The 27,772-nt window shown below is 40.8% G+C and overlaps 2 protein-coding genes across 7 annotated transcripts in view; one reads left to right on the top strand and one right to left on the bottom strand.

The window, feature by feature from the left end:
* Positions 1-462: 462 nt before the first annotated feature.
* On the bottom strand, positions 463-26,592 carry LOC120308544 (gametocyte-specific factor 1-like). 5 transcript variants are annotated; one of them, XM_039344739.1, is made up of 9 exons: positions 26,548-26,592; positions 10,415-10,496; positions 9,093-9,135; positions 5,567-5,694; positions 4,650-4,776; positions 3,198-3,275; positions 2,324-2,366; positions 1,492-1,530; positions 463-596 (listed from the first exon to the last, which is right to left on the bottom strand). In XM_039344739.1, exons 4-8 carry the CDS (start codon positions 5,657-5,659, stop codon positions 1,509-1,511), a joined length of 363 nt encoding a protein of 120 aa, XP_039200673.1. In that variant the 5' UTR covers positions 5,660-5,694; positions 9,093-9,135; positions 10,415-10,496; positions 26,548-26,592; the 3' UTR covers positions 463-596; positions 1,492-1,508. The 5 variants fall into 5 exon arrangements, with proteins under 5 accessions (XP_039200673.1, XP_039200672.1, XP_039200674.1 ...); XM_039344738.1 differs by lacking the exon at positions 26,548-26,592 and adding an exon at positions 13,616-13,694; XM_039344740.1 differs by lacking the exons at positions 10,415-10,496; positions 26,548-26,592 and adding an exon at positions 13,616-13,727.
* NCKAP1L (NCK associated protein 1 like) overlaps positions 3,944-27,772 on the top strand; it is a 111,219-nt gene continuing 87,390 nt past the window's right edge. The window contains exons 1-4 of one of the 2 annotated variants that reach the window (XM_039344737.1): positions 3,944-3,973; positions 15,317-15,427; positions 16,153-16,245; positions 24,757-24,813. In XM_039344737.1, the coding sequence (XP_039200671.1) occupies positions 15,323-15,427; positions 16,153-16,245; positions 24,757-24,813 (255 nt within the window). In that variant the 5' untranslated portion in view covers positions 3,944-3,973; positions 15,317-15,322. Of the gene's footprint in view, positions 3,974-12,043; positions 12,249-15,316; positions 15,428-16,152; positions 16,246-24,756; positions 24,814-27,772 lie in introns of those variants that run through there. The other variant, XM_039344736.1, reaches the window with a different exon arrangement.

Genomic DNA, 27,772 nt, shown 5'->3' with positions numbered 1-27,772 from the left:
ACTTTTGAAGATAGCTTTGCAAATGTGCATTCTATAGTAGCTCATTTGCTCTGTATGGTAGTTTGGAAGGGACTGTGGCTGAGAGGCATCTTATGCTCATGAGGTGTAGTTCTTCTGATCAGTATACCATCCTTAAATTTCTTACAAAATTAAAGCAGCTCACTTCTATTCCAATATAGGGAGATAGAACCTAGAGGTTTCTCCCCAAAATGGCTGCTAAGCAGCAGCAGCATATGAGTGCCAGTGTGGTGAACTGGTTTGAGTGCTTAGGACCAAGCAAAATTCAAATTCTCCACTTAATCATAAAGATCACTGATGACTTTGAAGCACTCATTCCCCCTTAGTTAAGGCTCTCTTGTTTTAAGGAGAGAGTCATGTGTCTGCAGCCTCATGTTTTGGGAAAGAGCTGAGAACGTGTAATTAAAAAAAATGGCAGACAAATGGAGATACTTTTGCCCATATTTTATTTTCAGCTTTATTAAAACATTTTGATAAAACACATTTTTAAAAAAATTGAAACATTTAAAAGGATTGTCTTGAATGTTTAAAATAATTTGTCCTGATTTCTTCTTCCAATGGGATCTTCATGATAAAATCTGGAATAACATTAGGAGTCAGTTAATTTTTAATAATCTCAGAATGGCTCATACTAGTCCCCCCAAACTGCTTACACTCTGTCAACATTGATAAAGGTCCAAAAACGGGAGGGGAGGGGGAGAAACTGCTAATTATATTGCTTAACACATATTGGTTTTGAGATGTGAAAAAAATCCTGCCCCCAACACTAATATTAGTTTATCTGGACAAGAAATCTTAAGCTAGCCTTTCCTAGCATGGCCTCTAATCCCATTTACTGTTCATTTTCCTGTATTATAGGCAAAAAAACAAAACAAAAAACAAAAAAAGGTTTCCTTACCCTCATTTTCGCTATTCACTTTGACTACATTGGCACCATTTCAAATAGGAAAAAATGTCTAGCTTCAGGACTTTGCTAACTAATTCAGTTCTAGCTTATTCAATGAGCTATCACTAAGGTGATATGAACATAACTGTGTAGCAGCTCAGATATAATAGGAAAACTTTATAACCTCTCACCCCATTTAACCTCTAGTATGGGCAGTTTTTGGCTGGTCTCAATTCACATCGTACTCTGTGAGTCAATTTCTTGTGGTACCAACCTTATTGGCTCCCAATCTTTTTTTTATCTAAAAAAAATGAGCTTTTTTTGTTGCTTTTGTTGTAATTAAATTAGATGGCCTTTGTAATGGCCAAACATTTTTTAAAGTGCCATCTCCCAAGAAAAATAGCTTTTACAATTACTCATTAGCAATGAAACTTGTTTGCTTCTGTGGATATGTAGGCCTTAAACAATCTGCGCCTCAGTCTATCTCAAGGAAACCATGGTTTATAAATCACACTGGATTGATTGGTTCATCTCAAGCTAAAAATTAGAAATTCTATAATAGATTATTTAATTCTATAATGCATTACCTTTGTAGTTGTAGATTCTACTTCTTCTGTTCAGAATAGCTATCAGGAAGAAAAATATGAACATCAGTAATTATACATGTCTTAAATTAGCCTCTACTAATATTCCAAGAATTTTTCTTTTTCTAATATTAAAAAAAAAATCAAATGGACTTTAAAAAGTTTTCCAAATTAACAGCAGAGCAGCTTTCATTCATGCAAAAAGGGCTGGAAGGCTACAGTGCTGGTTTCCATGCTTCAGTTTGTAGGGAAGATTGGATATGTAATTCCTTCTTCCAAAATAGAATTGAGTCTAGTGCAATTGATACACTATTCTATGAAGAATTCCCTACCAGAGTCAACAGAAAAAAAATACTATCTAGAAATTGCCAGAAGGTATATTTGACATGCCACAGATATGTTTGGTAACGTTTAGATGCATTTGATAACTTTGTTATAAACAAATTCTTCAAAACCACAACTACCCAAAGGAGACTGATGTCTGCTAATACTGACTCTTGCCTTGATTAACATGCTTCCATTACAGTGCATTCTATATGCAGTTTCATTTGTAGACAACTTGGAGACTGCATGTATGTTGTCTAAGCAAAAACATTGTTAGTATGCAATTTTCACCCATTGTAGTACTGTACTATGTTTACTCTCCCTCCATCCCCCATAATATGGCTTTTTATTACAAAGCTCTTCTACACCATAAAACAGAGGCCCCTTTGACATAAAAAAGGTGATTGTCCCAGATTTAAGAAATGCTATCGACTTCATGTCATCTGTGAAACCATTTTGATGCTGAATTAACATGTGAAATACAGGCAAAGCAGTTATTCCGTTGACTCACCTCTTCCCAAAAACAAAAAGAGGAGCAGGAGATTTATCAGCATCTTTAAAAAAGAACAGTAGTAAACAAGTATTAGAGGCTGTTTGCATCATTACATAGCTGGGAAGCTGTTTTTCGGTTTTTGTAAGAAGCGCTCAAGCAGATAAGACGTGAACTATGTACTCTTGTGGGATAGTTGTGCTTAATAACAGTGTTAAACAGAATTATCTTATTTTACCAAAGCATCAAAAGCATTCTAGATGCAAATACAAAAATATTATTCAAATCCTTTCCGTTGGTTCAGAATCTAAGAATGGGGACAGCCTAAGCAAAAATAAAAGGAAAGAAGGAAAGAAAGAAAATATAATACAATTCAAGTACCGCTGCCTGAATCAAGCTCCTGTCAGGAGAAAGATGGCAGTGGAGTTATTTGATCAGTTTCACTAAGTCTCAGATCTACTTAAACCCTTTCTTAAACCATTGTTCTTGTATCTTCGATGAATGAACTTGCTGTTCTTATCATCATCTAGGGCAGCATACCGTTTTGAAAATTTTTCTCATCAAAGGCTGTTAAGGACAATACTAAACTTCATAGAGCTTCTCAGACAAACAAATAAAGGATGCCCTCAGTCTTCATATACTCTAAATCTCAATTTGTTCTCAGTGGTTGCAATTCAAATGTGGTAAAAGTCCTCTTTGGCCTAAATCGGCAGGAACACATAACATTTTTTGAGAAAGAGATCTGCTTCCTTAATCTTTTATAAGCTGGGGATTTTTAAGAGGGAAGGAGTTACTGCTTTGCTGTAAAAAAAGATAATTGCATTCAGTTCAATTATAATATGTTTCAATTTGGAAAATATGTGTATGGTGCTGCATTCTGGAAATAAAAGCTCACCAGCCTCCCAGTCTTCCTGCGAAGGTGGGCTTTGCCGGCCAGTTACCTCTTTGATTCCCATGTTTAGACTGGTAGCCCCTGCAAGCAAAATGTTCAGAAAGAGTTATGAACAATGATACAGATATCTAACAGCTATAAACAGTTACATGCAGTGATATTTAGTTCCAGGGCTGGATGTATCTCTTTAAGACGTTAGATCTCATGTTTGTGAATTCACGTAATGAGATACTGAAATTCAAAGCAACTTTGCTGCAAGGCAGAGCAAAGGGCAAGAGCCTTGTCTCTGGTAACCCATCAGATCTGATAACCAGTAGCTTTATTAGCTTTTAAACAAGCTCTTGAAATACATAATTTTGCATAGGCTTTAAACCGCAGACTACAGTGGTTAATTTTAATGATTTTAAATTTGCTTTGCTTGCTTTTAGTGTCATTAAATGTTTTTAATGTCAATTTTAAATGCATGTTTCATTTTCAACTGCCAGGAGACTTTGGTAGCTGCTCTATCAAGCTAAATGAATGAATTTTTTTTTTTAAAAAAGGGTCATTTTGTGAGAAAGAGCTTGCCATGGCATAAAATATGAAAAGTAATGAAAGCTCTCCATTGTTTCAGGTGAGATCCCTTCTTAAATACATAAACATTTTTTGATTATTTGCTGAGAGAAGAACGGGGAACAGAAGAACAGCTTCTACTTTGTGCAACAGACAATTTCAGACACGATCTAAATCAGGCAGTCAATATGGGAGCTGGACCATGAAATCTTCTTTCAGGATCAAAGGTTCAGTACTGCCCGCTTTATTGCTTCATGTCCAAGTTTAAATGCAGGGGGGAAAGTATGTTAATTGCATGTCTTTTTTTACTTCTGTTTGGAGAAACAAAGCATAAAATGTTCCTAAATTTCATTGCATAAAATCAAAGAACAGAGGGGAATCACACCCTTTTCCAGAAGGTTCCTGTACTTACTCTACTTCCTAACAGTGTATTTTGTATTCTTTGCCCAGGAAAATATACATAGTGGTCACGTTTCTAAGTTTTAAAAGTTCATTGAACCTCCCATGTTTCCTGGTAGATTCCCATACAACACCAAGATTTATATGTGGATATTGTAATCTTCCTTCACTTATTGACTGCACTGAATGTCAGTCATGATAGCTTTTCGCTTTGATCTCCTTGCACACAGTATCTAATTTTTTAAAAAGAATTAGCTCACAATCCTTTTTATACCCTTCTTGCGCACTACAAATTCATTTCTTATCTTTGCACCTTATTTTTCAACCATTTGAATATTCAGTATGTGCTTTAGGCAGCACATTTTCCGGGGCTGAAATATTTGGGGATGCTGATTTCTGTAGACAGCATAACCTCAATTCACAAATTTTGTTAACAGCATAATCTATTACACAATGCAAGAGTCATAGCGAACATTTAAGCAGACAAAAGAATCAAACTCTTACCGCAGGACACATCCAGAGGAATTTTATTCTCACAATTTTCAAGATGGGAGTTGAGCTCCTCCTTGGGAATTCTATGGCGGGCATTATAGGGGCATGTTGCTAGTTTTTTAGCGATCTTCTCATTGTTCTAGGCAAAAAAGAAACCCAAGAAGTTGTTATAATGTAAAAATTATGGCTGTTTCAAGAATCCTGTCATCAGTGATACTTCAGAAAAGATGTATTTGAAATATAAAAGATGTAGCAGAAAATGAATTGTTAATCCATTTTTTTTAACCTGGAAGAGCTTCACAGTGCCATTAATACCTCAGGAATGGAAAATTAAGGGACTTCGCAATCTTTTGACACTTAACACAATTTTCTAAGGAACAATGGAATGTGGAACAAGATAATAGATCTTGGCAATAGTAAATTTCAAGATAAAAAACTCAATAGTTTAAGAAAAGAGTTTGAGTCAAGTCCCACAATTGACTGTTCCCAAAGGAAACTGTATGGGATCACTATGACAAGATCACAAAACAACACCAGTCTAAGTTTTCTGCTGTTTTGTTCATATATATTTTTTTCATCCACAAGTTACTGAATAACATTCTGCTTTGGAACCTGCAAAGCATTCTGTTGTAGGCAGTCCTGAGTTTTCAGGAAGTGGAATGATACAGAATAGGTCTTTTTTTGTGTGTTTTCATTTCAGGTCTGCTTTGTGTTTTCATTCCAAGAACTCATTTGGAATGAGTTTTGCTTTGACACGTTGACTACTTTAAGAAACATGAGAAGAGTTCACATTGAGGACAGTGCACCTGGTTTCGGAGTTGGAACTTTCTGTAATTAAATGTTCTGAATCCCTTTTATTTTTCAGTTTTGTCTAGCTTGGCTTTAAACGTCAGATGCATTTGCCTGCTACGGTTTCATTTTCTCCTTACCTCCTTGCACTTCACCAAGTGATAAGGGAAACGGCTGGCTCTGATCTGATGGTTTTTGTCATAGGGACACTGAACCAGCCGTTCTGGATCCATGAGAGACGTGGGAAGGCTGCTGCGTCGTTGTGCTCCTAAAGATGTTTAAAAATAAGAAAGGTACTAGAATTAGAAAGGTACTATTAAATAGCAAGATACACAGGTGCATATGCTAAGACTCAGTAGAAAGCATAGCAGATAAAAAAGAGACCCCTTTGATGCTAATATTATGTCCAAAACCATTCTAACCCTGAATATTATTTCTTAGATTCTAGAAATTTTAGAAACCATGAAACCATGTTGTTCAGCAGCCTATAACTTACCGTATTATGCTGTCCATTAAAAAAAAATACAGAGATGAACTCTTGGATTTAATACATTGTTTTTATTTCCACAGCTTATATTCATTTTATGCTCCATTCCATGTCAGCTTATAATTGTATACTTCTGTTTGCGCCTATAGAGAATGTGTCAATTTCTGATCTAAATATTCTATTTCCCGATCAGTTGAGAGAATATTACTTAATACAGAACAATCTATATATATTCCTCTTCTTGCACATTCTGACCATTGTTTAACTTTCTGTATGCAATGGCTGGCTTTAAACTTTTGCAATACATGATTGCCTAACTCTTGTTTTTAAATAAACCACAATTGGTTGGATGTGTACAATAAGTTAAGCCATAAACCAATCAAAATATGACATCATGGAATATGAATCCAGTTCCATATCATTTGGGCTTCTTTAAGACTGCTGGAACAATAAAACAATAAGAGATGCTGTTATTGCCTTAAGTTTCTAAGAGGAAAAAGTGAAATGTAAATAGCAGAACCATAGTGCGATTTTGTTAGCTTTGGTTTACATGTTATATCAACCATTCCATTTTCCATCTGGCCATTATTAAACAAACCATAATTTAGTATGATCTGTAAACCTGTTTGTACATACATGTAGAAGGCTAAAGTTAGATGTCTTGGGTAAAAGTTGAAAGTTACGGAAGAGTTTGCTAAAGTGGCATCTGGTGACCATTTTTCTGAATGAGGTTCCTGTTCTATGACAAGCTTTAAATAATTGAAGTCATGAAAGACCTACACTATGCCTTCAGAATTGAAATATCTTACACAAAAAACCAACCCCTTTGAGGTTTATTCACCGAGTATGATTAATACGTTAGCTTGCTGAAAGAGTTAGTAAACAGCATTTAGAAAGCTTTCAGTGTTCTGCAGGCTATAAGCTCTTCTGAAATTTGAATCACTTCTGAATAAACATAGAGGCATACGACTCCTGAGGGAATGAAATTTAGGAAAGTTCTGGATGCTTCAGTGATGCCAGGTTGTTGCTGCAGCCACATGATCCTCATTTTGAGCATTCAGTGACACTTTCAGGCGTTCACACAATTCCTCACTTTCTCCCCCCCACCCATTAGTAGCCAGTTGGCTACCTGCTGGGAAGGGAAAGGCCTTGTGCAACCTTCCTGGGCCATGCCACCCGCTTCCCTGACCCTTGTAGCTCCTCTTGCATATCCTATGAGCCCTCCCAGATCTAACCCCCATGAACTTTCCTTGACCTATGCACCCTCTGTGACCTGTAAGCACCTCTCACACATTCCATGACCCCACACACCCTTGACTGGCACTGCTCCCATACCCTACCCAACCTAGGCAGCACCACTTGCATACCTCTGTGCCCCCTTCCTGACCCACATCACTCACTTGCATAGCATCTCTTGTGCACCTTGTGCACCCTTCCTGATCCAAACAGTACCTCTTATGCACCCCCATATACCATTTTTGACCCTGGACATCCCCTCGCTCTCTTCCACCCGGCAGCACCCACTTACCTGCCTGCTGGCCTTGGACATGCAACTTAACTGCTAGCTTCCCCACTGACTTTCTCCCCACAGGCTTCCCACAAGCAAAGTTAATTAGGAAGCCAACTGGAATTCTATGGAGGGAAAGATAGAGGAAGGAAAAAAAGACAGTGGCTGAATAACAGGAAAGAGGGGAAAAAGGAAGGGAGGGAGGAACTGGAAGGAAGAATTTCCAACGCTCCCTGCCAGTTTCCCATAAGGTCAATGGGCAGGAAGACAGAAGCCACTTCCATTGGTTTTTTGCCCACCTGTGGTCATTTCTGGTTTCTCTGTTTAAGTAAGAAAATATCTCTGAAACGATCCAATGGGCTAGTATACTGCTAAAACTCTTGTTCCCACAACCTTCAACTGTGCATCATAGGGCAATAATGTTTTTAAAATCTGGGGCTTATGACTCTCGTAAGATTGAAATTTGGCAAAGTTTATCAAACACTCTGTGATAAAAAACTGACCATAAAACAGTTTATGACATAATACAAAATGTCGTAAAACATTTCCTATGCTGATGTTTGACTGTGTTCAGCTTGGGCTATTTTCAAGACAGACGCATTTCTGTATCTCAACTTTTCTAGTAAAGGCAATATATTAGATGATGTGTCATTGCTGAAGACATTGAGGAAGCTGCTAAGGAAATTATGATGACCCAACAGGGCATGGATTGTTTAGACTCTAATGATAGCTAAGCCTATTAATGGATGGTTTACAAATTGCACTGACATGGATTTTAAATAAGTTTGTTGAATAAACCATAATAGATTGGATTTATATATCATGCTAAACCATGTGATTTGTTTGGTCATATATTAATCCGACTATATGTATTATGTTAGGCTGTTTAGTGGTCAAAACTATTGGGATTGGTTCAGTTGGTTCATTTCTGGTTCATTAAATCAGAAATCAAAATATGGTTTATAGTGGCTTTCCTCACATAGCAAGCTAAACCATGTATGATATCAATTTAAATGGCATACAAATCAGTATTCTAAGTCTCAGATGTTTTGTTTGTTCCCTGAATCCTATATAAGTCAGAGTGAATTAGAATTTCCGATTTTCTTAAGCTACTTTTTAGGGGGGGGGGGAAGCTATGAATTTTCTTGACTATGTTTGCACAAATTGACTAATCTGCAGCTTTTTGGTTAATTAACCCTTACTCTGGGTTTACAATATATATCTAGCCAACTATATTTTTCATGAATTCTATAAATCAAATATAATTGTTTGGTTTACTGTGTTTTGGGGAAGTATATATTGTGATTTATAAACCATAATCGATACTTCAGTTTGAAGTATGAATTTAACAATGTTTAATTCAACTAAACATGGAGTTAAACAAATTTTATATTAGCAGAAGGTAAGCCACATCATGGCTTACAAAACACATTGGTTACAGTCTGAATTCTTTATTATGTTGTGCGAACACAGCCATTGGGTTTCTTCACAGATCCAACTCAAACTAGATGTACTTATTTTTCCATTCCATAATGTGTAGGGGTGTGTTATTTTATTGTGTTGTAGAAACACAATTTTGTTTTATTCAACAAACTGGCTTAGTACGATAGATGACTCCAGTCACAAACATTTACTGTATAATTAAATCAGTAACAAAAAACAAAAGACTTACCTTGCGTTCTTACTTTCCAGCTTATTCCTCAACAGACTGTTGGCTGAATTAAAAAAACAAAAAGCTAAGTTTTCACATGTGAAAAAGGGTATTTCATATTGCATCTTATTTATTCAATTTGCATCTCAAACCATCTCAAACCAGCAACACTCCAGCAGACAATCAAAACAATTAAGGCAAAACACACAACAAAAAATAAATTAAATTAACATATCAACCAAGAGATATTACTATTTGTTAGTGTCAACATAGCCAGGAAATGGGACCCTTCACCCACTTGCACTCCAGACCTGGGCACATAATCAGATCTTCAAGGTCTTCCAAAAGCCAATGAAGCTAATCTCAGAGAGACATGGCAGAAAAGGCATATCACCTGGTCCCCACCAGCCAAATTTCCTTGGCTGGCAAGAACCCACAGCATGCCTGTCCTGCAAGACCAGACTGAACAGGTAAAAACAAGTGGAAAAAGGTGTAACCAAATACACCCCCCCCCCACAAAGCAGCAGCCTTACCTATAACCAAATAACCAGCCTCCGTGGCTCAATGTTGCACCAGCTGAAGCTTATGAATACTCTTCAAGGACAGCCCTATTTTATAAAATAGCTGGCCATTAATGGGAACACCTGCCTTTCTCTCTGCTCATTTGCTCAAAGTGCTTCTGTTTAGCAGGGCAAAGAGTTAACACCTAAACAATTGCTAAATTCAAATGAACACAGGTTTCTCCTAGCAATTCAAATGTAGAGTGAACCAAAGGTAGGAAACTTTCTTGAAGAACTTTCTGACATCATTGTGTCCAAGGAAACCATTGTATTACAAAGGGTTGGGGGGATTAAAACTGCATTTACCCTCATATATATCCTTAAAAAATATGGATATTTCAAAAATCATATTAATATAAAGAAGTTTCTCAACTACAGAATAATAGTGGTAGTACAGAACTATTTAGATAGCATACTTGTTAATGGTCTTAATTAGTTCCTTTCTCACTAAATACTAACTACCTAATAATGTTGACTGGCTAATTTGTGGCTCAGTGGTCTAGTTAATGGTTCAGGGTTGAGCAAACCCAGGCAATTTAAGTAAGCCATGATCAACTAACCGTGGATTGGGTTGTTTTCCAAACACAACCACTAGCTTATTTCATGATTTGCTCTTCCCTCTAAATTTCATCTTCATTTTGACTCAAGGTTTGCCAAGAGTTAGTACTGTAGTCAAGCTAAAAGATCCAAAACGCTGGCTGTAGGGAACAAAGGTTTTTTTAATGCACCAGGAAGAGACTCATAGTTGGGAAAAGGAGCCCAGTTTGAAGAAAGGCAGGATACCTTGTTTGACGTGTACAGCAAGGATAACTTCCAAGCTAAGGTTGGCAGACATCCCACCTCAACTCTTTGCTGATTACTGGTTCTGGGTAAAATGGGCAGAGATAGTAAAGAGAGTACATCTGTTTAGAGTAATGTCAGAGCCATGAATTCATCTGTTTATTCATTAGTACAACTGGTATAACATAAGGACTTTTGTGCTCCTATGTGAAACCTCTTGTGGTAATCAAAAGGCCCCTGAAAAACCCTTTTAGGGCCAGTAGCCTTTTGGCAACTCTTATTCAGGTTAGGAGAAAAACCCATTATAGCAATTTGGGTTCCTAGTTTGCAGTTTCCATCTTACCTTGAACAGAAAGCCTCGGGCTTGAAATGGGGGAAAACTCTCTGCTTTTTCCCTATTATCTCTCTTTTGTAACTCTATACCTGAGGAAGAGTTCTAGTGAACTCGAAAGCTTGTACATTCTCTTGTGACCCTTAGGTTGTAGCTAATACAGATGGTTTGGTTCTGGCTAGTTGTGCCTATGAGTCAATTTTTGACTCCTGATGACTTCAAGACAATGTTGACGACTGTTGGCTACCTGGACTAGTCCTGCAGTTTTCTTGGTCAGCTTATCTCTCTTATACAGTTTAGTATTAGGTGTTTAGTTATTAGAGAAGCAATTTGCTATAATATAGTGGTTAAAAACAAGGAGCCATGGTTTCTTGTCCCACCTTAGGCACAAAGCCAGCTGGGTGACCTTGGGCCAGCCACTCATTCTCAGCTCTAGAAAGGAGGCATTGGCAAATCACTTCTGAAAAATATTGCCAAGAAAGCTTCAAGGACTAGACCAGGTAGTTGCTAGTTGTCGATCTTAACTTAAAGGCACAAAAAAGTCATCTAGATATGGACCACCAAGTGATTGTATTCCCATAATTCCGGTTACCTAAATACAGGAAGTCCTCGACTCACAACCACAACTGAGCCCAGAATTTAGGTTGCTAAGTGAGAAATTGGTTAAGCGAACTTTGCCCCATTTTACAACTTTTCTTGCCACATTTGTTAAGTGAATCACTGCAGTTGTTAAATTAGTAACAAGGTGGTTAAGTGGAATCTGGCTTGCCCCGTTTACTTTGCTTATCAGAAGGTTGCAGAAGGGACATTGCAATCGTCATAAATATGAACGAGTTGCCAAGCAGCCAGATGTAAATCACGCAACCGTGGGGATGCTGCAACGGTCATAAGAGTGAAAAAATGGTCCTAAGTCACTTTTTTCAGTGCTGTTGTAACTTTGAATGGTCACAAAGTGATCTGTTGTAAGTCGAGGACTACCTGTGTTTATTCATTCCACCCATGGGCATAGGGGATGGGTGTTCACGTGATATCCTCTGTACAGGGGATGGGTTCACAAGGCTAAAATGCAACTGACTAGACTGTGGTTCATTATGTCATATCATAGGAGCAGAACAGTATAAGTAACAAGCTGGGCAGAAGTGAAAGATGTTTAACCGCAGGAAAGGGTAGCAGTGTGGCTTTGCCTCAGAGCTGCTCTTCTCATTGAGTCGCCTGGTTACAGGAAGTCCCAGCCTCATAGGGGAAGCTACATAAGAGGAAGCGTTGCAGTGAAGTTTGCACGATAAGCTGAAAGCCCAAAGAGCAAGTTGTGCCACAGGAGTTGGGGCTGGGTGTGACCACTTTTGAATTGCTCCCCTCATCGGGCCTGCAAGCCCCACGGGGCGCTGCCAGTTCTGTGGGAAGATGTCCCTGTCTTCCGTGTACGAGCACAAATTTGCCGAGAAGCTGACAATTCTCAATGACAGGGGCAAAGGGGTGCTCATCCGTGTATATAACATCAAGAAGGTAGGTACTGAGTTGCCCCAGGAGACGTGGTTCTGCTCTTCTGACAAAGAGATTTCCAGCTGATCCTAACGAAGGAATATAGTAATGTCTGGGGGAGGTGTCTACGGTGTGGGTATGTGTATCTGATTAGAGCTTTCTCCTATTTTGTTCTTCTGGCTTACAGCAAAGGTGGGAGGCCCAATTAGCTGTAGAGAAGACCTCCTATTAAACTTGGTTTGAGGAAACTGGTGGGCTAGAGTAGATAGAGAAAAAATAGTGCAGCCTATAGCTACCACCCAGAAACTCTAGTTGAAAGAAAGATTAAGAAATGAATGGTTCTTATATAGCAATTATATGGAAGTCTGGATAAAGGCCTGTGAGCACTTTTTTTTAATTGAGCGATTCATAGGTAATGCTTTAGAAGAAAATTGAGAATCCAACCTTGATGATGTTTATAGTTCATTGTGTTTTGTATAGCACAAACCTAATCCTATAAATCATTGGTTAATCTGTTGCACATAGTTCTTATGCAGACAGTTTCTTCCTCCCTTTTTAGTATCTCTGCTCAGACTATGTTGGTTCAAAATCACATTGATAAAATGGTTTGCAGAGGTGAAGAACTATGGCCCCTTTATAACTTATGGACTTCAACTCCCAGAATTCCTGAGCCAGCATGGCTCACAGCCACAAGTCATAAAAGAGCCATAGTTCCCCACCCCTGATTTAGTGTTAGTGCTTATGTTTCTTTAACATAAAACATGGATTTATGGCTTTCTGTGTTAAATTAACATGAGTTTATGGCTATGTTAAATTATGGCTTAATGCAATGTGTGAACCTAGTTTGTGGTTTTAAAATGCTGCTTTTTCTGAGCTGTCTTTAATGCCTACACTCTATTGTGGTCTAATGTTTCCTCTATCTGGGCAGGGACTGTTTCTCGCTTATGCAGTGCTCAGTGTCAGAATTAAGACATTTTATTTAAATTTAAAAGCAGAGGATAGCATGCTAGGACTTCCAAATGTTTCATGCATGTCCCAAATTTCTTCAAAAGAACCTAAAAGCTTGACAGGGGATTTTCTATCTTAACAAATGTTTTGTGAGCTAAATTAGGGCAGTCTCCTCCCTCTCCAATATGATATCATCCAGATTCTGGAAGTTGTAGTTGCACATATCTGGTGGAGATAAGACTGTAGAAAGCTCCCTGAGAAAGGGAAAACTCATTTTGACTTCCATTATTGACTATATCAACCCTTCTCCTTGGATAGGTTGCCAAACCTGATAGGATAAATCTTTAAAATCAAGCAGTTTGACTATGGATATTTGGATCAAATGAGGATTTAAGCTAATATGCCTTTGGAAACACCAGTGCTCGAACTGCTAAGTACTATACCTTATTCTTAGCTGCTTTAACTAATAGTGATTGAAGAAGGCTTGAGAGGAAGGAAGGAGAAAGCAGCTTTAGAGTAATTCAGATCAACAGACAAGAAGCCAGCAGAAATAGCTGCTTCCTCTTCCTGTTTGGAACTGTTGGAGGGTGGGGCATCTTATGCAAATTAGATTGTGCACCAGTATTTATATTCCTCCCCACCCCCACTGCTGGCTACAGACCATATTTTGATAGCCATCATAATCTTTCCTTGTGGTATAGCAATTATCTCCCATTGTAATAAATGGCTATATATTAATACAGTTAAGAATTTTTTATATTTATATATGCTATTAGTCCTTGTTTCTGTTGAGAGTTTGCTATCTGATGATGGTAGATGAGTGTTGCTCAAAGTGTAATTTAAGGCCGATGCATCATCTCACTAGTGTCCTTTTGCAGCCTTCAAGGTGGGGAGGGCTTCTTTTCATTCTCTTTTTTTGTTTTTCTGTGATTTAGGGACCAAATCTCACTTTAAGACATCTTTTTTTTCCATTTAATTATTCCATTACCCTATTCCACTGAATTGTGGCCATGCAAAATCTAGTGCTGACTTTGAAACGAGAAATTATGCACTTTTGTGTTAGAAGGATCAGGATCACACATAAGTCCTTGTTGAGAAGATTTATTGCTCAAGCCTTACACAAAAATCTAGTCAACTAACATACAGTACTAAATTGGTGCCAGATAAGGGTCAACGGAATTCAAGAGGGGTTGAACCTGGACTGTTTGTGGGAACGTAGTGACTCTAGGCTGATGACTCACTTAACCCCACTCCTCCCGGCTCTGACAGCTCTTCTCCATCTGCTGTGGTTTAATATATTGTCATGTGGAGATGAAGAGACAGAAAGAATTTTAGGATGCTAGGAATCCAGTAAGGATCTAACTGGAGTTTCGTTTGTTTGTAGAAATGCCTATTGCTGATCTCCATTGATGTTCTGGTTGTAAATAAAACAACTAATAGACATTTTAAATCTCCATTGATCCCTCGCCTGGAGGGAAGTTAAGCCTAATAATGTGCTATTTCTGAAACATTTTTAATGCTTTTGAGGAGTGCGTAATAATGTCCCCTGTGACACATATGCTTTTACTGTTTGTTTGAACAACACATCTTAATAGAGGGGCCCCAGCTAGAGAAAAGCTGCATTTAGAGTACCACTTTGGAGGATGTCATTTTAATGGGTTGATTCATGATCTTCTATTAAGTTAATACCTTAAAAAGGGATTCATTTGCCTGTGCTTGGTAATAATTGACCAATGACATTGAGGCAGCTTGTTCCATTTCTATCAAACCATCAAAACTTCAAAGTAGCAGCTAAGGGAACAAAAGATACAGAGCTAACTTCTTTTTTGTTCCCTCCACCTTGCTCAATTAACCACTGAAAATGAATAAAGAACCATTCAAATGAACAAAGCTGGAGAGAAGGAAGGATGTCCTGACAGCAAAAATGGATCAGTCCTCTGAAAATCTGTTTATCTATTGTTTCTCCTGGCAAATGACACTGTTCATTCCCATGTGGGTTTTTTTTTGTTCTGCTATTTCTCATTTTCATTTCTAAGAGAAGAAAGAGATTAGCTGCATGTTGCAGTGAGTGTGAGATTATGAAAAGCTTAATAATTATGCACATAAACAAATGGAATTTTGACTGGGCTTTGTTATCTTTGCAGACATGCATGGATTCCCAGACCAAGCTTCCTTTCCTCACAGAGAAGACAATGGAGTCCTCTATCAAATATATCAACAAAAAGTTTCCCAACTTGGACACACGGAGCAGCACGGTGGGTCCCTGAATTAAGAGCAGGGTAGAAAGTTGTGGACAAATTATCCTCTTGGAAAAGAAAGATACTTCCCTGGAACTGTCTGTGGAGATTCTCAGTCATCCAGGTGATGGTTATCCCAAAAGTGCTTTTTCAAGAGGCAACTGGACTTTGTTTTTTCCTTGAAGATGTTTTGCTTCTCATCCAAGAAGCATCGGAGCTGAAGAAGCTTCTTGGATGAGAAGTGAAACATCTTCAAGGAAAAAACAAAATCCAGTTGCCTCTGAAAAAGCACTTTGGGGCCTTCCCAGGAACTGTTATTCTAGTTTCAGCCAGAGCAATTTCTGCAGGCAGAAAACTGCTACCTTCCTGACTCTGTTTTTACCCTCAAGGTTGGTCTTACAGAAGGGAAAAGGGAAAAGCAATAGTTCTGTCTTCTTGTAATACATATGAAAATGTATTTCTAAATCATACTCAATAATCCCATATTGTTTAGCTCCAATCAAGCGCAAACTTAATTTCAAATAATTTTTTTATTATTATTATTTCAAAAGTAATTTTTAAAAAAGATTAATTTCAAAATACCCTGGTATAGGGTTATCAAGATTCAGGAAGAGCAAGCAGAGATCTCTGTCCATTATTACTTCTCTTTACCCTTAAGCGGCAAAAAATGGGGTTATATTAAGGCTGCTGCTACAGACCTTACCCACTACCTTATACCTGCTTTTTTCTCTCTCTCCTTACAGCAACACTTGGGTCCAGTAAACAAAGAGAAAGCAGATATTTTTCGGGCACTCACTGCCTATTATCAGACCTTTGTGGATGTAATGGAATTCCGGGTGAGTGTTAAGCCAGAGTTTGACACATGCTATGTGTGAGCTTGAGCCTTTCGCATTTGCTCGGTTTGAACGGGGGGAGAATTTTTGTTTTATGTAAACAAAATTCTGGAGAAATACAGAAAACACAGTAAGCACTTTTTCTCACTATTGGGTGGCACTTAAAGAGATAATTGCATGTACTTAATGCTGCCTATCCTATTTAGGAATCCTAATGAGTCTGAAACTATTTTCCCGATTAGTAGGTATATTGTATTTGGAACATAAGAGTGGACATTATTTTGTTTTAATGTGTTCCATGCTGCAATACTATCTTTGGAAATAAGCTCCAATGAACCCATTGCACTGACTTCTCACAACATTTATCCTGGATTGTATCGGTAATATTTTTCGAGTTTATGGGGATTGCCTTCAAATAATATGACATGGATTCTGTTGTAGCAAATAACAAGAGCATGAGCACTTAGACTTATATAGTGCTTCATAATGCTTTACAGCTCTCTCTAAGTGGTTTTACAGAGTCAGCATATTGCCCCTAACAATTTGGGTCCTCATACCAATCTTGGAAAGATGGAAAGCTGGTCAGGATTGAACTGCTGGCAGTTGGCAGAATTAGCCTGAAATACTGCATTCTAACCACTGTACCACCACGGCTCTTATTGTAGTGGAAATACTGCCATTCGTGTTAGTTGAAGTTACCCCACTAGAGATGAATTATGGAAGCAAGGAGAGAGAGTCAAGTTCTCTGCTTTCATTCTGGAGATGGCAGAATTCTATAGCCTTGGGCTTAATATGCATGGTCCAAACTAAATCAGTCTCAGTGACCTGCAGAGCTTGTTTACTTGTTGGAAAATGTTAAAATGTTAATCACAAGTTTTTGGCCTCTTGCTATCACTGTGTCTGTTATGTCCCGAGCCTTTGCAACGGCTCGGGCGTTTGCAGGCAGTCCCGGGCAGGTGCAAAGCTGCCCGGGACCAGACAGGCTGTCGCCAGCGCCGTGCGCATGCGCGGGTGCTGGCGCGGGAAAAGTAACCCATTTACCCGGGAGTTGCCTATATAAGAGGCTGCGAGGCGTTTGGGCGAGGCTGAAGCCATCTTCCTGTAAGCTGAACGCTGAATAAAAGAAACTGAGAACTCCAGCTGCTTCTCGTGTCTGTTTTCCCGCCAAGGACGCAACACTGGCGACGAAGGTGGGATGCCTTGCACTACCTGGAAAGGAAAAAGTGTAAGCTTACCCAAGGAGTCCTGAGCGGCGGAAGAGGAACGGCGTCGACTCGGCAGCTGCCCGCCAATCCGGTGCGCATTCGGGGGTAGGCTGGCTGATAGACCCGTCTCCTGAAGATCCGAAGATGGCGAAAATCGGAAGGCTTTCGGAATTCGACGTCTCACATCCAGAGCGGTGGGAGTCCTACGTATCCAGAATGGAGAACTACTTCAAGGCAAATCAAGTGAGGGAAGATAGCTTGAAGGCGGCCACCCTGCTTTGCGTTTGCGGCCAAGACGCCTTCGAAATCGCAGAAAATCTTGTAGCACCTGTTCCAGTAGAGTCTGTAAGCTACGCAGACCTGAAGAAGCTGCTGAAAGAGCACTTCCACCCCAAGGTGTCCGTTATCTCATGGCGCCACACCTTCGAGCAGAGGGATCAACGGTCCGGTGAAACAGCCAAGGAATACATCGCCGCGCTACGGAAGGCCGCCAAGCCCTGCGAGTTCAAGGACCTCGAGGAACGACTGAGGGACCGATTCGTGTGCGGGCTAAGGCATCGAGAGCTACAACAGAGACTTTTTGCCAAGGAAGAATTATCCTTCCAAGACGCCTTAAGGGAAGTCACCGCAGAAGAAGCAGCAGGCGGCGCCATCAAAAACATGCGGCCGATCAGAAACAGTGCAGAGGGTGCGTCCGTGCACCAGGAAGACGTCCGACGAAACTCCGAGGAGGATCCGGACGAGGAAGTCGACCGTCTACACCCCGCGAAGGAAGAGAACCAGAAGGGAAGCTCTTCGGCTCTGCTCAAGTGCATCGGCTGTGGAGGTCGCCACAGGAGAACCGACTGCAAGTTCCGCTCCGCTACCTGCCGGGCATGCGGCAAACAAGGGCATATTGCAGCTGTGTGTCTGAGCCGACGAAAGGCACAACCCCAAGAAGAACGCCTGAAAGGTACCAGATTCCCCAGCCAGAATAGGGTAGGGTTTTGCGCTTCGCGAAGAAGCATCTGTAGAACAGGCACACACAAGCCCATGAAGAAAAAGCTGTCACTCAACGTGAAGCTACAAGGGGTTCCATTATCTATGGAACTAGACACAGGGTCTGCCCTGTCCATCATTTCATTGCATACATTTAGGAAGATTTGTTCCAGTAGTGGGTCTAAGGCCAAGTTAAGGCCTTCTGATATTGTATTAACAGATTTTCAGAACTCAAGAGTGTGTGTTAAGGGGGAGGCCACCCTTAACGTGCAATACAAGAGCTTTGAAGGTCCACTAGACTTATTAGTAGTAGGGGGTGAACGAACGAGTCTCATAGGACTCGATTGGTTTGAGGCCCTGGGATACACGTCACAGGACTCAACAGCTTACAAACACTCGACCTACAGGAAGTCTGCAAAGAATTTGCAGATGTTTTCAGCCCCCAGCTGGGCACATTCAAAGGACCACCTGTGTCCTTAAAGCTAGACCCCACTGTCACTCCCATTAGGATTAAAGCAAGAAGGGTCCCTTTTGCTTTAAAAAGTAAGATTGACACTGAACTAGACAAACTAATCCAACAGGGAATCCTAGAACCTGTTGATTCCAGCCCGTGGGAGACCCCCATTGTCACGCCTCTAAAGGCAAATGGGGACATTCGCATTTGTGCTGATTACAAATGCACACTCAATAAGGCATTGCAGCAACATGCCTATCCTGTTCCTGTGGTCAGTCACATCCTGGCCTCTCTCAAGGGGGGGCGTGTTTTTGCAAAGCTTGACCTAGCTCAAGCATATCAACAGCTGCCTGTTGATGATGATGCTGCCATAGCTCAGACCATTGTGACCCACAGGGGAGCCTTTAAAGTAAAAAGGCTACAGTTTGGAGTAAATGTCGCTCCTGGGATTTTCCAAAGCGTAATGGAAAACACACTACGAGGTATACCAGGGGTCTGCCCCTACTTTGACGATGTCTTGATTGCAGGAGACTCCACACACATTCTAGCTGAAAGGCTTAGGGCTGTCCTGTTAAGATTCAGGAAATCAGGCCTCAAGCTCAGAAAAGACAAATGCAGATTGGGGTGCCTTCTACTGAATTTCTGGGATTCAAAATTGATGCTGCTGGGATTCATCCTGCTGAATCCAAACTAACTGCTATTTTAGAGCACCCAGGCCAAAGTCTAAGGCCGAACTTCAGGCCTTTCTAGGCCTCCTGAATTTCTACAATTCTTTTCTTCCACATAAAGCTAGTGTAGCTGAGCCTCTTCACAGGCTACTAGACAAACAGCTGTGTGGCTGTGGTCACAAGCGCATGAGGCTTGCTTTAAAGAAGTCAAGGCCTTGCTCACTTCTAACAGTGTTCTTGCACATTTCAACGAGTCTCTCCCTGTGTGCATCGCTTGTGATGCGTCCCCCTACGGGGTTGGAGCTGTCCTGAGTCACCTCAGGTCTGATGGAACTCAGGTTCCTATTGCATACTACTCCAGAACACTGTCTTCTGCCGAGCGCAACTACGCTCAGATAGACAGGGAGGCTCTGGCTGTTGTTGCTGGAATTAAAAAATTCCACGATTTTCTATATGGCAGGCATTTCACGGTCTTCACTGACCATAAGCCTCTGCTGGGACTGTTTACCACACGTAAGCAGACTCCCCACATCATTTCCCCTAGAATGCTTAGGTGGTCTATTTTTCTGTCTGCATATGATTTTTCATTACTCCACAAGCCTGGGAAAGAAATGGGCCATGCTGATGGCCTCAGTAGATTGCCTCTGCCAGTAGTAGAAGCTGACCCCGCGCCAGCTGTCAACATTCTATCAATCCAAGCCTTGCCCGAGCTCCCTCTTAGTGCCAGGGATGTTACCGCTGAAACAGGTACAGATCACACACTTTCACGTGTCCGCTCCTGGGTCCTGTCCGGGTGGCCTGAGCACTGCCCTAGTCCTGAGTTTCAGAGTTTCTGGTCCAAAAGGAACGAGCTGTCCCTTTCTCAGGGTTGTCTGCTTTGGGGAAACAGAGTTGTCATTCCCACCTCAATGAGGACTAGGGTCTTAGAATCCCTCCACGAGGGTCATCCTGGCATTGTTCGTATGAAGGCTCTTGCACGAAGCCACTTGTGGTGGCCTGGTTTAGATAAAGATATTGAAGCTAAGGTACACGCATGCCACCTGTGCCAACGATCTCGCCCAGAGATGCCCCAAGCTCCTGTGCATAGATGGGAGGAAACACAGTCCCCATGGTCTAGGGTGCACATTGACTACGCTGGGCCCTTTCAGGGCCAGTTCTTCTTGGTCCTTGTTGACAGCCATTCAAAATGGCTTGAGGTTGTGCCTGTCTCATCCACCACCACTGCAAAGACTATTCAGGTACTGAGGGGGATTTTTGCTGCACACGGGCTGCCAGATGTCATTGTGTCCGACAACGGCCCTCAATTCACCTCCTCCGAATTCCAAGCTTTCTTACAGGCAAACCTGATTCGTCATGCCACGTCTGCGCCTTTTCACCCGTCCACCAACGGTATGGCTGAACGCATGGTGCGCATCGCAAAGGACGCCTTGAAGAGACTCACCTACGGGGACTGGCATCACAGGTTGGCTGACTTTCTCCTTTCTTATCGCACCACACCGTCCACTTCTACAGGGAGAAGTCCAGCTGAACTTCGTTGGGGGCGCCAACTTACTACTAGACTTGACCGGTTGCATCCGGACAGACTGCCTTCATCTACCTCACATCCTAGGGCACCTAGACAACTACTTGTGGGTGCCCCGGTTTGGGCTCGCAATTACGGGCCTGGTCATACATGGGTCCCCGCTTCTGTGTCCAGGATCACAGGTCCTCTCTCCTACGAGGTTGCCCTGGACAACGGTCGTGTCCTGCGTCGGCACATCGACCAACTTCGCTCTAGGCGAGACTTTTCTGCTGAGACTCCTGGGTCTTTTCCAGGGGGGGAGGGGGACCCTTTGGAGCAAAGGGAAGGGCAAGAGCTACTGCCCACCTCCACTGAGGGAGCCACAAACGGCTCGTCCCAAAGTTCTGCAATTGCTCCGAAAAGAAAGTCATGGAGCTTACCCACACAACAGGCACTCACGCCTACTCCAGCCAGGGAGTCACCCCGGGGGCATACTCACTTTCCACACACATCACACAGCACTCCAGCAACGGAGGATACCCGGGGGCATCCCAACAAATCATTCCCCGCAAGAGAACTGGCACACAATTCCCAAGGTTGGCCTGACCTTACCCCAAATCCTACAGGGGGTCGAACATACACAGAGTTAGTCGAGGAACCAAGTCCCGACTACAACAACCCTAGCACAAATCAGGGAACACCTGAGTTTTGGGAAAGTACAGAAACCCACACGAGCCCGAACACAGAATGGGGTTCAGGGAATGGACAGCCTCCTGACAGGTCTTGGACTGACCTAGGAGGTTCTACAGAGACGCCCAGCAGCGGCTATCACTTCAAGGGGCCTGAGGGTCTACAGCTAGGTAGGTCAACCAGGTCACAAAGTAACAGAAGCCCTGGCCTGACGAGCCCGGTGGGCAAGCAAGCAGGCCAGGCATCGGGGCACAGTCCTTGGAAGACACCAGGACACAATAGAGAGAACAGGCTCACGCCTCCCTCCAGTCAGGGGACTTATGCCAGTAATCCACAGCTAAGAAGGTCACAGAGAGCAAAGAAATCTCCCAAGTACCTAGAAGACTACATAACATTGCTGGCAAGGCAAAGGCCAGTAAACAGTGGGAGCACTGGGGAGCAAAATGTCATATAAAATAAATGTTGTATGTTGGTAGTAGTTTTAGCCCGGGGGAAAGGGGTGTTATGTCCCGAGCCTTTGCAAACGGCTCGGGCGTTTGCAGGCAGTCCCGGGCAGGTGCAAAGCTGCCCGGGACCAGACAGGCTGTCGCCAGCGCCGTGCGCATGCGCGGGTGCTGGCGCGGGAAAAGTAACCCATTTACCCGGGAGTTGCCTATATAAGAGGCTGCGAGGCGTTTGGGCGAGGCTGAAGCCATCTTCCTGTAAGCTGAACGCTGAATAAAAGAAACTGAGAACTCCAGCTGCTTCTCGTGTCTGTTTTCCCGCCAAGGACGCAACAGTGTCCAGCCTTGAATGAAGTCATATTTTATCAGTTTTCCCATAAAGTGTGCTTATTGTGGGTCAAAATAAACCAAATAAATATTTTGGTATCTGAGTAAGTGATAATATATTGTTTGTATCTCCTAGTTTGTTGGCTTGCAAAATGGTTTCTAGGTTAAAGAACTAACTTGCAAAAACAGCCTGAATATACTTGGGATAAAATTGGGCTTTAGCTGTGCTTCCAGCATGCTGGCCAAAATATGCTCAAACTGGCTGACATTGTCTTTACTGTTAGCACAAAATGCTGCACGTGATTAAGGAGTGACTAGGGCTCGTAGCCCAGTTTATTATTATGTTCATTTGGTTTGTTACAAGGCATAAGTACAATTGTACAATTGGCATGTAAAATTGTAAATGAACAGGGATAAAACTTTCCCAGAATTTCCTTCCCTCCCCCCCAAAATCCTGAATATTCCCATAGCATAGAAAATGATAAGGGAAATGAAAAAGTAGTAATGTTTACAACTATAGACTTTCTGTCTATAGGCCAGAAAGCAAAGATTTGTCAGCCTTGAGTAAAATTAGAGATGATTCATGTAGCTTTTACGGGTAAATAAGGAAGAATATAGTAGCAAGGCTGAGCCTCTAGCATTCAGGTTTTGGAAGTTTTAAATCTCCATTTTCAAAAGCACAATGGATATACCCTGACTCTGATCCTGTTTTGGCATAGCTGCTTGTAGTTACTACTCTGCATATCTCCCATAGGGTGTGTCTTTTACTGTCCTCCCTCTGGTTTGGATGTGTAAGAGAGATAAGTCTCCCATACCGCTTTTCTGACATTTAAAAGATAAAAATAGAGAAAACGAAATAATGTCTATAGTGCCATCTTTTAGCTGTATAGTTTTGAGGTACGTGATTAGAGGTGGGAGATAAATAAAATCAGCTTTATTTTTTTAAAAAAAATATGTGATAAAAATCTAAAATTCTCTTTTAATTCAAACTCTTATTTTCAATATTTAATGTTGATAAAGATAAGCAGAGCTATTCCAATTAGGAGCAGCAACTTAAAAGGGAATTCTCAAAGTAAAAAAAAATAATAATCCACGCAAACTATGAGATCATAGTGGTCTATTATAAAACAACTTGTATCCATCCAGACAGAGCCTAAGAAGGAATCCCTATATAAATATTATAACTTCAGGCACACAATCTGAGAAAGAGATGCAAGTTGAGATGTAAATATCCAATCCTGTAATTTTTCAGGAAATAAAGACAATTAGTACCACTTAGAAAAACCAATTATCTAGAATTGCAGAATTCTAACTAAACTTTTTTTTTTAATCTATTCCTGCAAAAGTAGAAGGCTCTTTGAGCAGATTTTTCCCTTTGCTTCAATCTATCATGTCTCCTTCTCACTCTCCTGGAAATTTCAGCAGGAGACTTCCAGGGGAGATGATACACAGCGCCCCATTTGTTTTCCAACCTCTGTCCAACAGCTTCTGCCTCATTGTAAAAGAACTTGCAGGTCAGAAAATGGATAGATTATATTCAGAATAAATATGGAACTAAAAAGTTCCATTTATTTTATGAATAAATTTTAGAATATTATTATTGTTATTATTATTAATATTAATAGTTTAGTATAGTGGAAGTTTTATGATATTGTGTTGTTTATAAATTGGGATTTTAATTTGTTTATATGATTAAGTTTATTCTCAAATTGTTTACTTTGTGTTAAAAGAGAGTTAAAATGCATTATATTTGTTTATATAGTTGGTTAATGTTAGTTAGATTATGATTATTATATTTATTACCCTGTATTCAGCTCTGGGAAGTGGGGGAGGGGGTAGGGGGGTAGGGGGGTGGGTTTGGGGTATATTTTGTAATTTTTTGTAAAACTTTTCTATTAAAAAAAAAAAGAACTTGCAGGTCTCACAAGTCTGACCCTACGGATATCAGCAAGAGGCATGTTCTATTTATGGATGGAGATGCAATCATCCTAAGAAGATGCACATTCTGTGAATGAGTAGCCGGCACAAGCTATAGACCCAACAAAGCTTATGAAAGAAACTTGTTTTATTCTCAGTTGATATTCCTGGTTTGCCTGGTTTTGGATCAGCAATATAATAATGTAGTTCATGTGAATCCTGTCCAGAGCTGACTGTGTAATGAAATAATGGAGATAATGCTAAATAATATAAGGTGATAAAATTACTTATTCATTGAGTTATCTCATTCATGTTTATTTTCCCCTTGTAGGACCATGTTTATGAACTGCTGAATACCATAGATGCAAGCCAGTGCTACTTGGACATTGTGAGTGCCATTTTAAGATAGTACAGACATTACTTTTGAGATGAGAGTGGAAAAGACATATTTTAGTACAGTATCAACAATGGAGTGTCTACTTTTTCTAAGGTTCTAAACTAGAGGTGAAGAATTTGCAACCCTTTTGACATTGCTACATGGCTAGTATAGCATGCTCACCAGGACCTGAAGAACTGGCAGTTCTCCAGCTTTAAATCTTTGCTTTAAACTATGAGCATTATGTTATAGTTTTTTCACAGTGTGAGTGAAAAAACAATAGTTTGGAAAGCTGGAGTTTGTTGGGCCTGGACTGAAAGATGTAGCGGAAAAGGTGATGGCTATTTTAGGTGCTCAGGTAAAAACTCAACTAACCAAACATTTTCATAGGCTTTCCTTTCATAATATAGCAGCAGGCTACCTGACCCACAGGTCACCAAACGTTTGGGAAGATGTAATAGCCATATCACCATGTCGCCTCAAACTGCGAGATGAATGGCATTTAAATTTGATAAATAAATAAATAAATAAATAAATAAATAAATATTACACTATTTCCCTTGAAAGGTAAACCCTTAAGTCCCAAGTTTCCCAGCTCTAGGCTTGCAAGCTTCTGATTGGCTTAGGATTGGGATTAATATATTTTAATACTCCATTTTTCTAAGAACCAAAGACCCTGGGTTACAAACAATTTATCAAATGATTGGTTTTCTCTGACTAATCAAACTGGACCTAAGGTGTTTGTAAGATGTGTAGAATCTAAGCCCGGATGGGTGTTACATTACATTAACATTCCTATTAGAGTTGCCTCTGTGACTAAGGTTCAGGAGGGGAGGGGGAAGTATCTTATTCCAAGTTCAGAATTGGTCTTGTAATTCCATGTTTCTCTGTTTGCCTTTAACTACAAATTTGACTGACTGAGAACTTAACTGATCTGGCCAGGCTTGTTAGTCAACTCACTAATGCTTTTAAGACTAAGGAACATATTTGGAAATCTGAAGAGTGTTCATGGGCATCATCGCAAAATGGCAGCTCGCAAGTTCTGTTAAATCACAAAAAACATCCTCATGAAAGGTTCCTATATCATCTTCAGAGAAGGCTAAAGTTGTAAACACCTATGATAGTTGTCCCCATTAGCACAAGCAAAGAACCATCAAATACAGGAAAACTAGCACAGTTTTGTCCTATTTTATGACCTTTTTTGCCACAGTTGTTAAGTGGATCGCTGCAGTTAAGTTAGTAAAACAGTTGTTAAGTGAATCTGGTTTCCCCCATTGACTTTGCTTCTTGTCAAAACTTGTCAAAAAGTTAATCACATGACCCCGGGACACGGCAACTGTCATAAATATGAATCAGTGGCTGAATTTTGATCACGTGACCATCAGTCATACTGTGAGAAACAATCATTTTTTTAGTGCCATTTGACTGGTCACTAATTTGAGGATTGCCTGTGTACATGTGTTCACAGACAGATAGAGATTAAAAAATATTCTTGCTTCCTAATTAGGGAGTAGAAGGAGCTCTATTCCTCCAAGAGTAAGCATGCATTGAGACACCAGTCCCCCTCCCAAACAGATATTTACAAACTCCTCTTTTGCCCCTCTCCATCATCCCAAATTATCCCAACATATTATCTTTTTTTCATAATCTCCCTCTCCCTAGCTTTTTTTTTCTCTTCTCCCCAGCTTTCCTTAAGAAAGGAAAAAAAAGAAACGGTTTGATATAATGGTTAAAATGCTGACCTACTTCTAGTTCCGCTGTAGGCATGAAAGCCAGCTGGGTAACTTTGGGCCAGTCACTCTCTTTCTCAGCTCAACCCACCTCACAAAGTTGTTGTTTTGGGGAAAATGAGGAAAGAGTATTATGTAAGTTGGCCACCTGGAGTTATTTAAAAATAATAATAAAGGGAGGATTAAAAAAAATCAATATTAAATAGCATGGCGGTCTCCCTCAGAAGAACTCAGCAACTTTTTTTAAAAAAAGATTTTTATTGAGTTTCATAGGGTTGGGGAAGGGATAAGATCAGGATGGGGATTAAGGTTCGGGGTAGGGTTGGGATCAGGATTAGGGTTGGGACAGGATTGGGAACAACATTGGGGTTGTAACATTTTCAAGGACTCGGCAACTTCTGTCTTTCTACTGGGAAGCATGCTGTGCTCAACAGAAAAGAAGGGAATAGTATAGACCAGGGGTCCCCAACCTATGGTCCGTGGCTTGAGATCGGGCTGTGTGCTCTTGGCCAGCGGGTTGCGGAAACGACTGGCCGGTGCGTGCACGCATGGGTGTGCATTTCCCCCCACTCGCGCTAGCACCTGCGCCCCTGTTTGCACATGCACACAGGCACAAACGGGAATGCTAGTGCGGGATGGGTGTCCGCAGCCCATTTGCACATGCGCAAACGGGCCGCTAGCAAGTGCATGCTGCATAAATGAACGGGGCTGCTAGTGCTGTGCCAGTGTGCGTGGCCTGGTGTGCACACAAGCACAAACCAATTTTGAAGCTGCTTTCCTTCCCTCCGGTCCTCGAGCCCGGAAAGGTTGGAGACCTCTGTTATAGACATTTGGAGACTCTGCTTTCCGGTCTTAGAAAAGTAATGGAGAGTGCCTTTAAAAACTGGGGAAGCAAGGAGGGGACTTGATGAGTATCTGAAACTGTGAAATTGGTGTTCTGCTACTGCCCCAAACTCTGAATAGTCAGAAAAGAAAACAGAAAAGGGAAAGATGCTTAAATATACGGATGTATATTTTATTTCTATATTGCTCTTCCTTTCCGTGGACCACTGAAGGAGATTAAGACACGAGGGAGAAAAAAAGTATTAAAATCATTACAGTAAAGCAATAATGCTTTAAAAATACAAAATTTAAAAATGATTAAGAAAGTACAAAAAAGAACCATCAGTGGCAGACAATCTTATAGGCAGTACAGTAGTTATTATTACACAAATACCCAGGGAAATAAGCATGGCTTCAAT

Source organism: Crotalus tigris, unplaced genomic scaffold (assembly GCF_016545835.1).
Source record: "Crotalus tigris isolate CLP2741 ecotype Arizona unplaced genomic scaffold, ASM1654583v1 scf7180000017937.1871474, whole genome shotgun sequence".
Classification (NCBI taxonomy): domain Eukaryota; kingdom Metazoa; phylum Chordata; class Lepidosauria; order Squamata; family Viperidae; genus Crotalus; species Crotalus tigris.
Note: the sequence above shows the minus strand (reverse complement) of the source record. Positions and strands in the feature narration are given on the sequence as shown.

Excerpts from the sequence above, each read along its gene's own strand:
- LOC120308544 (XM_039344739.1), bottom strand. The coding sequence starts at position 5,659 with ATGGATCCAGAACGGCTGGTTCAGTGTCCCTATGACAAAAACCATCAG. Across the intron at positions 2,367-3,197 it reads GCAGGAAGACTGGGAGGCTG|ATGCTGATAAATCTCCTGCT; the intron begins GTGAGCTTTTAT and ends TCTTTTTTAAAG. Across the intron at positions 1,531-2,323 it reads CTTTTTGTTTTTGGGAAGAG|CTATTCTGAACAGAAGAAGT; the intron begins GTGAGTCAACGG and ends TCTTCCTGATAG.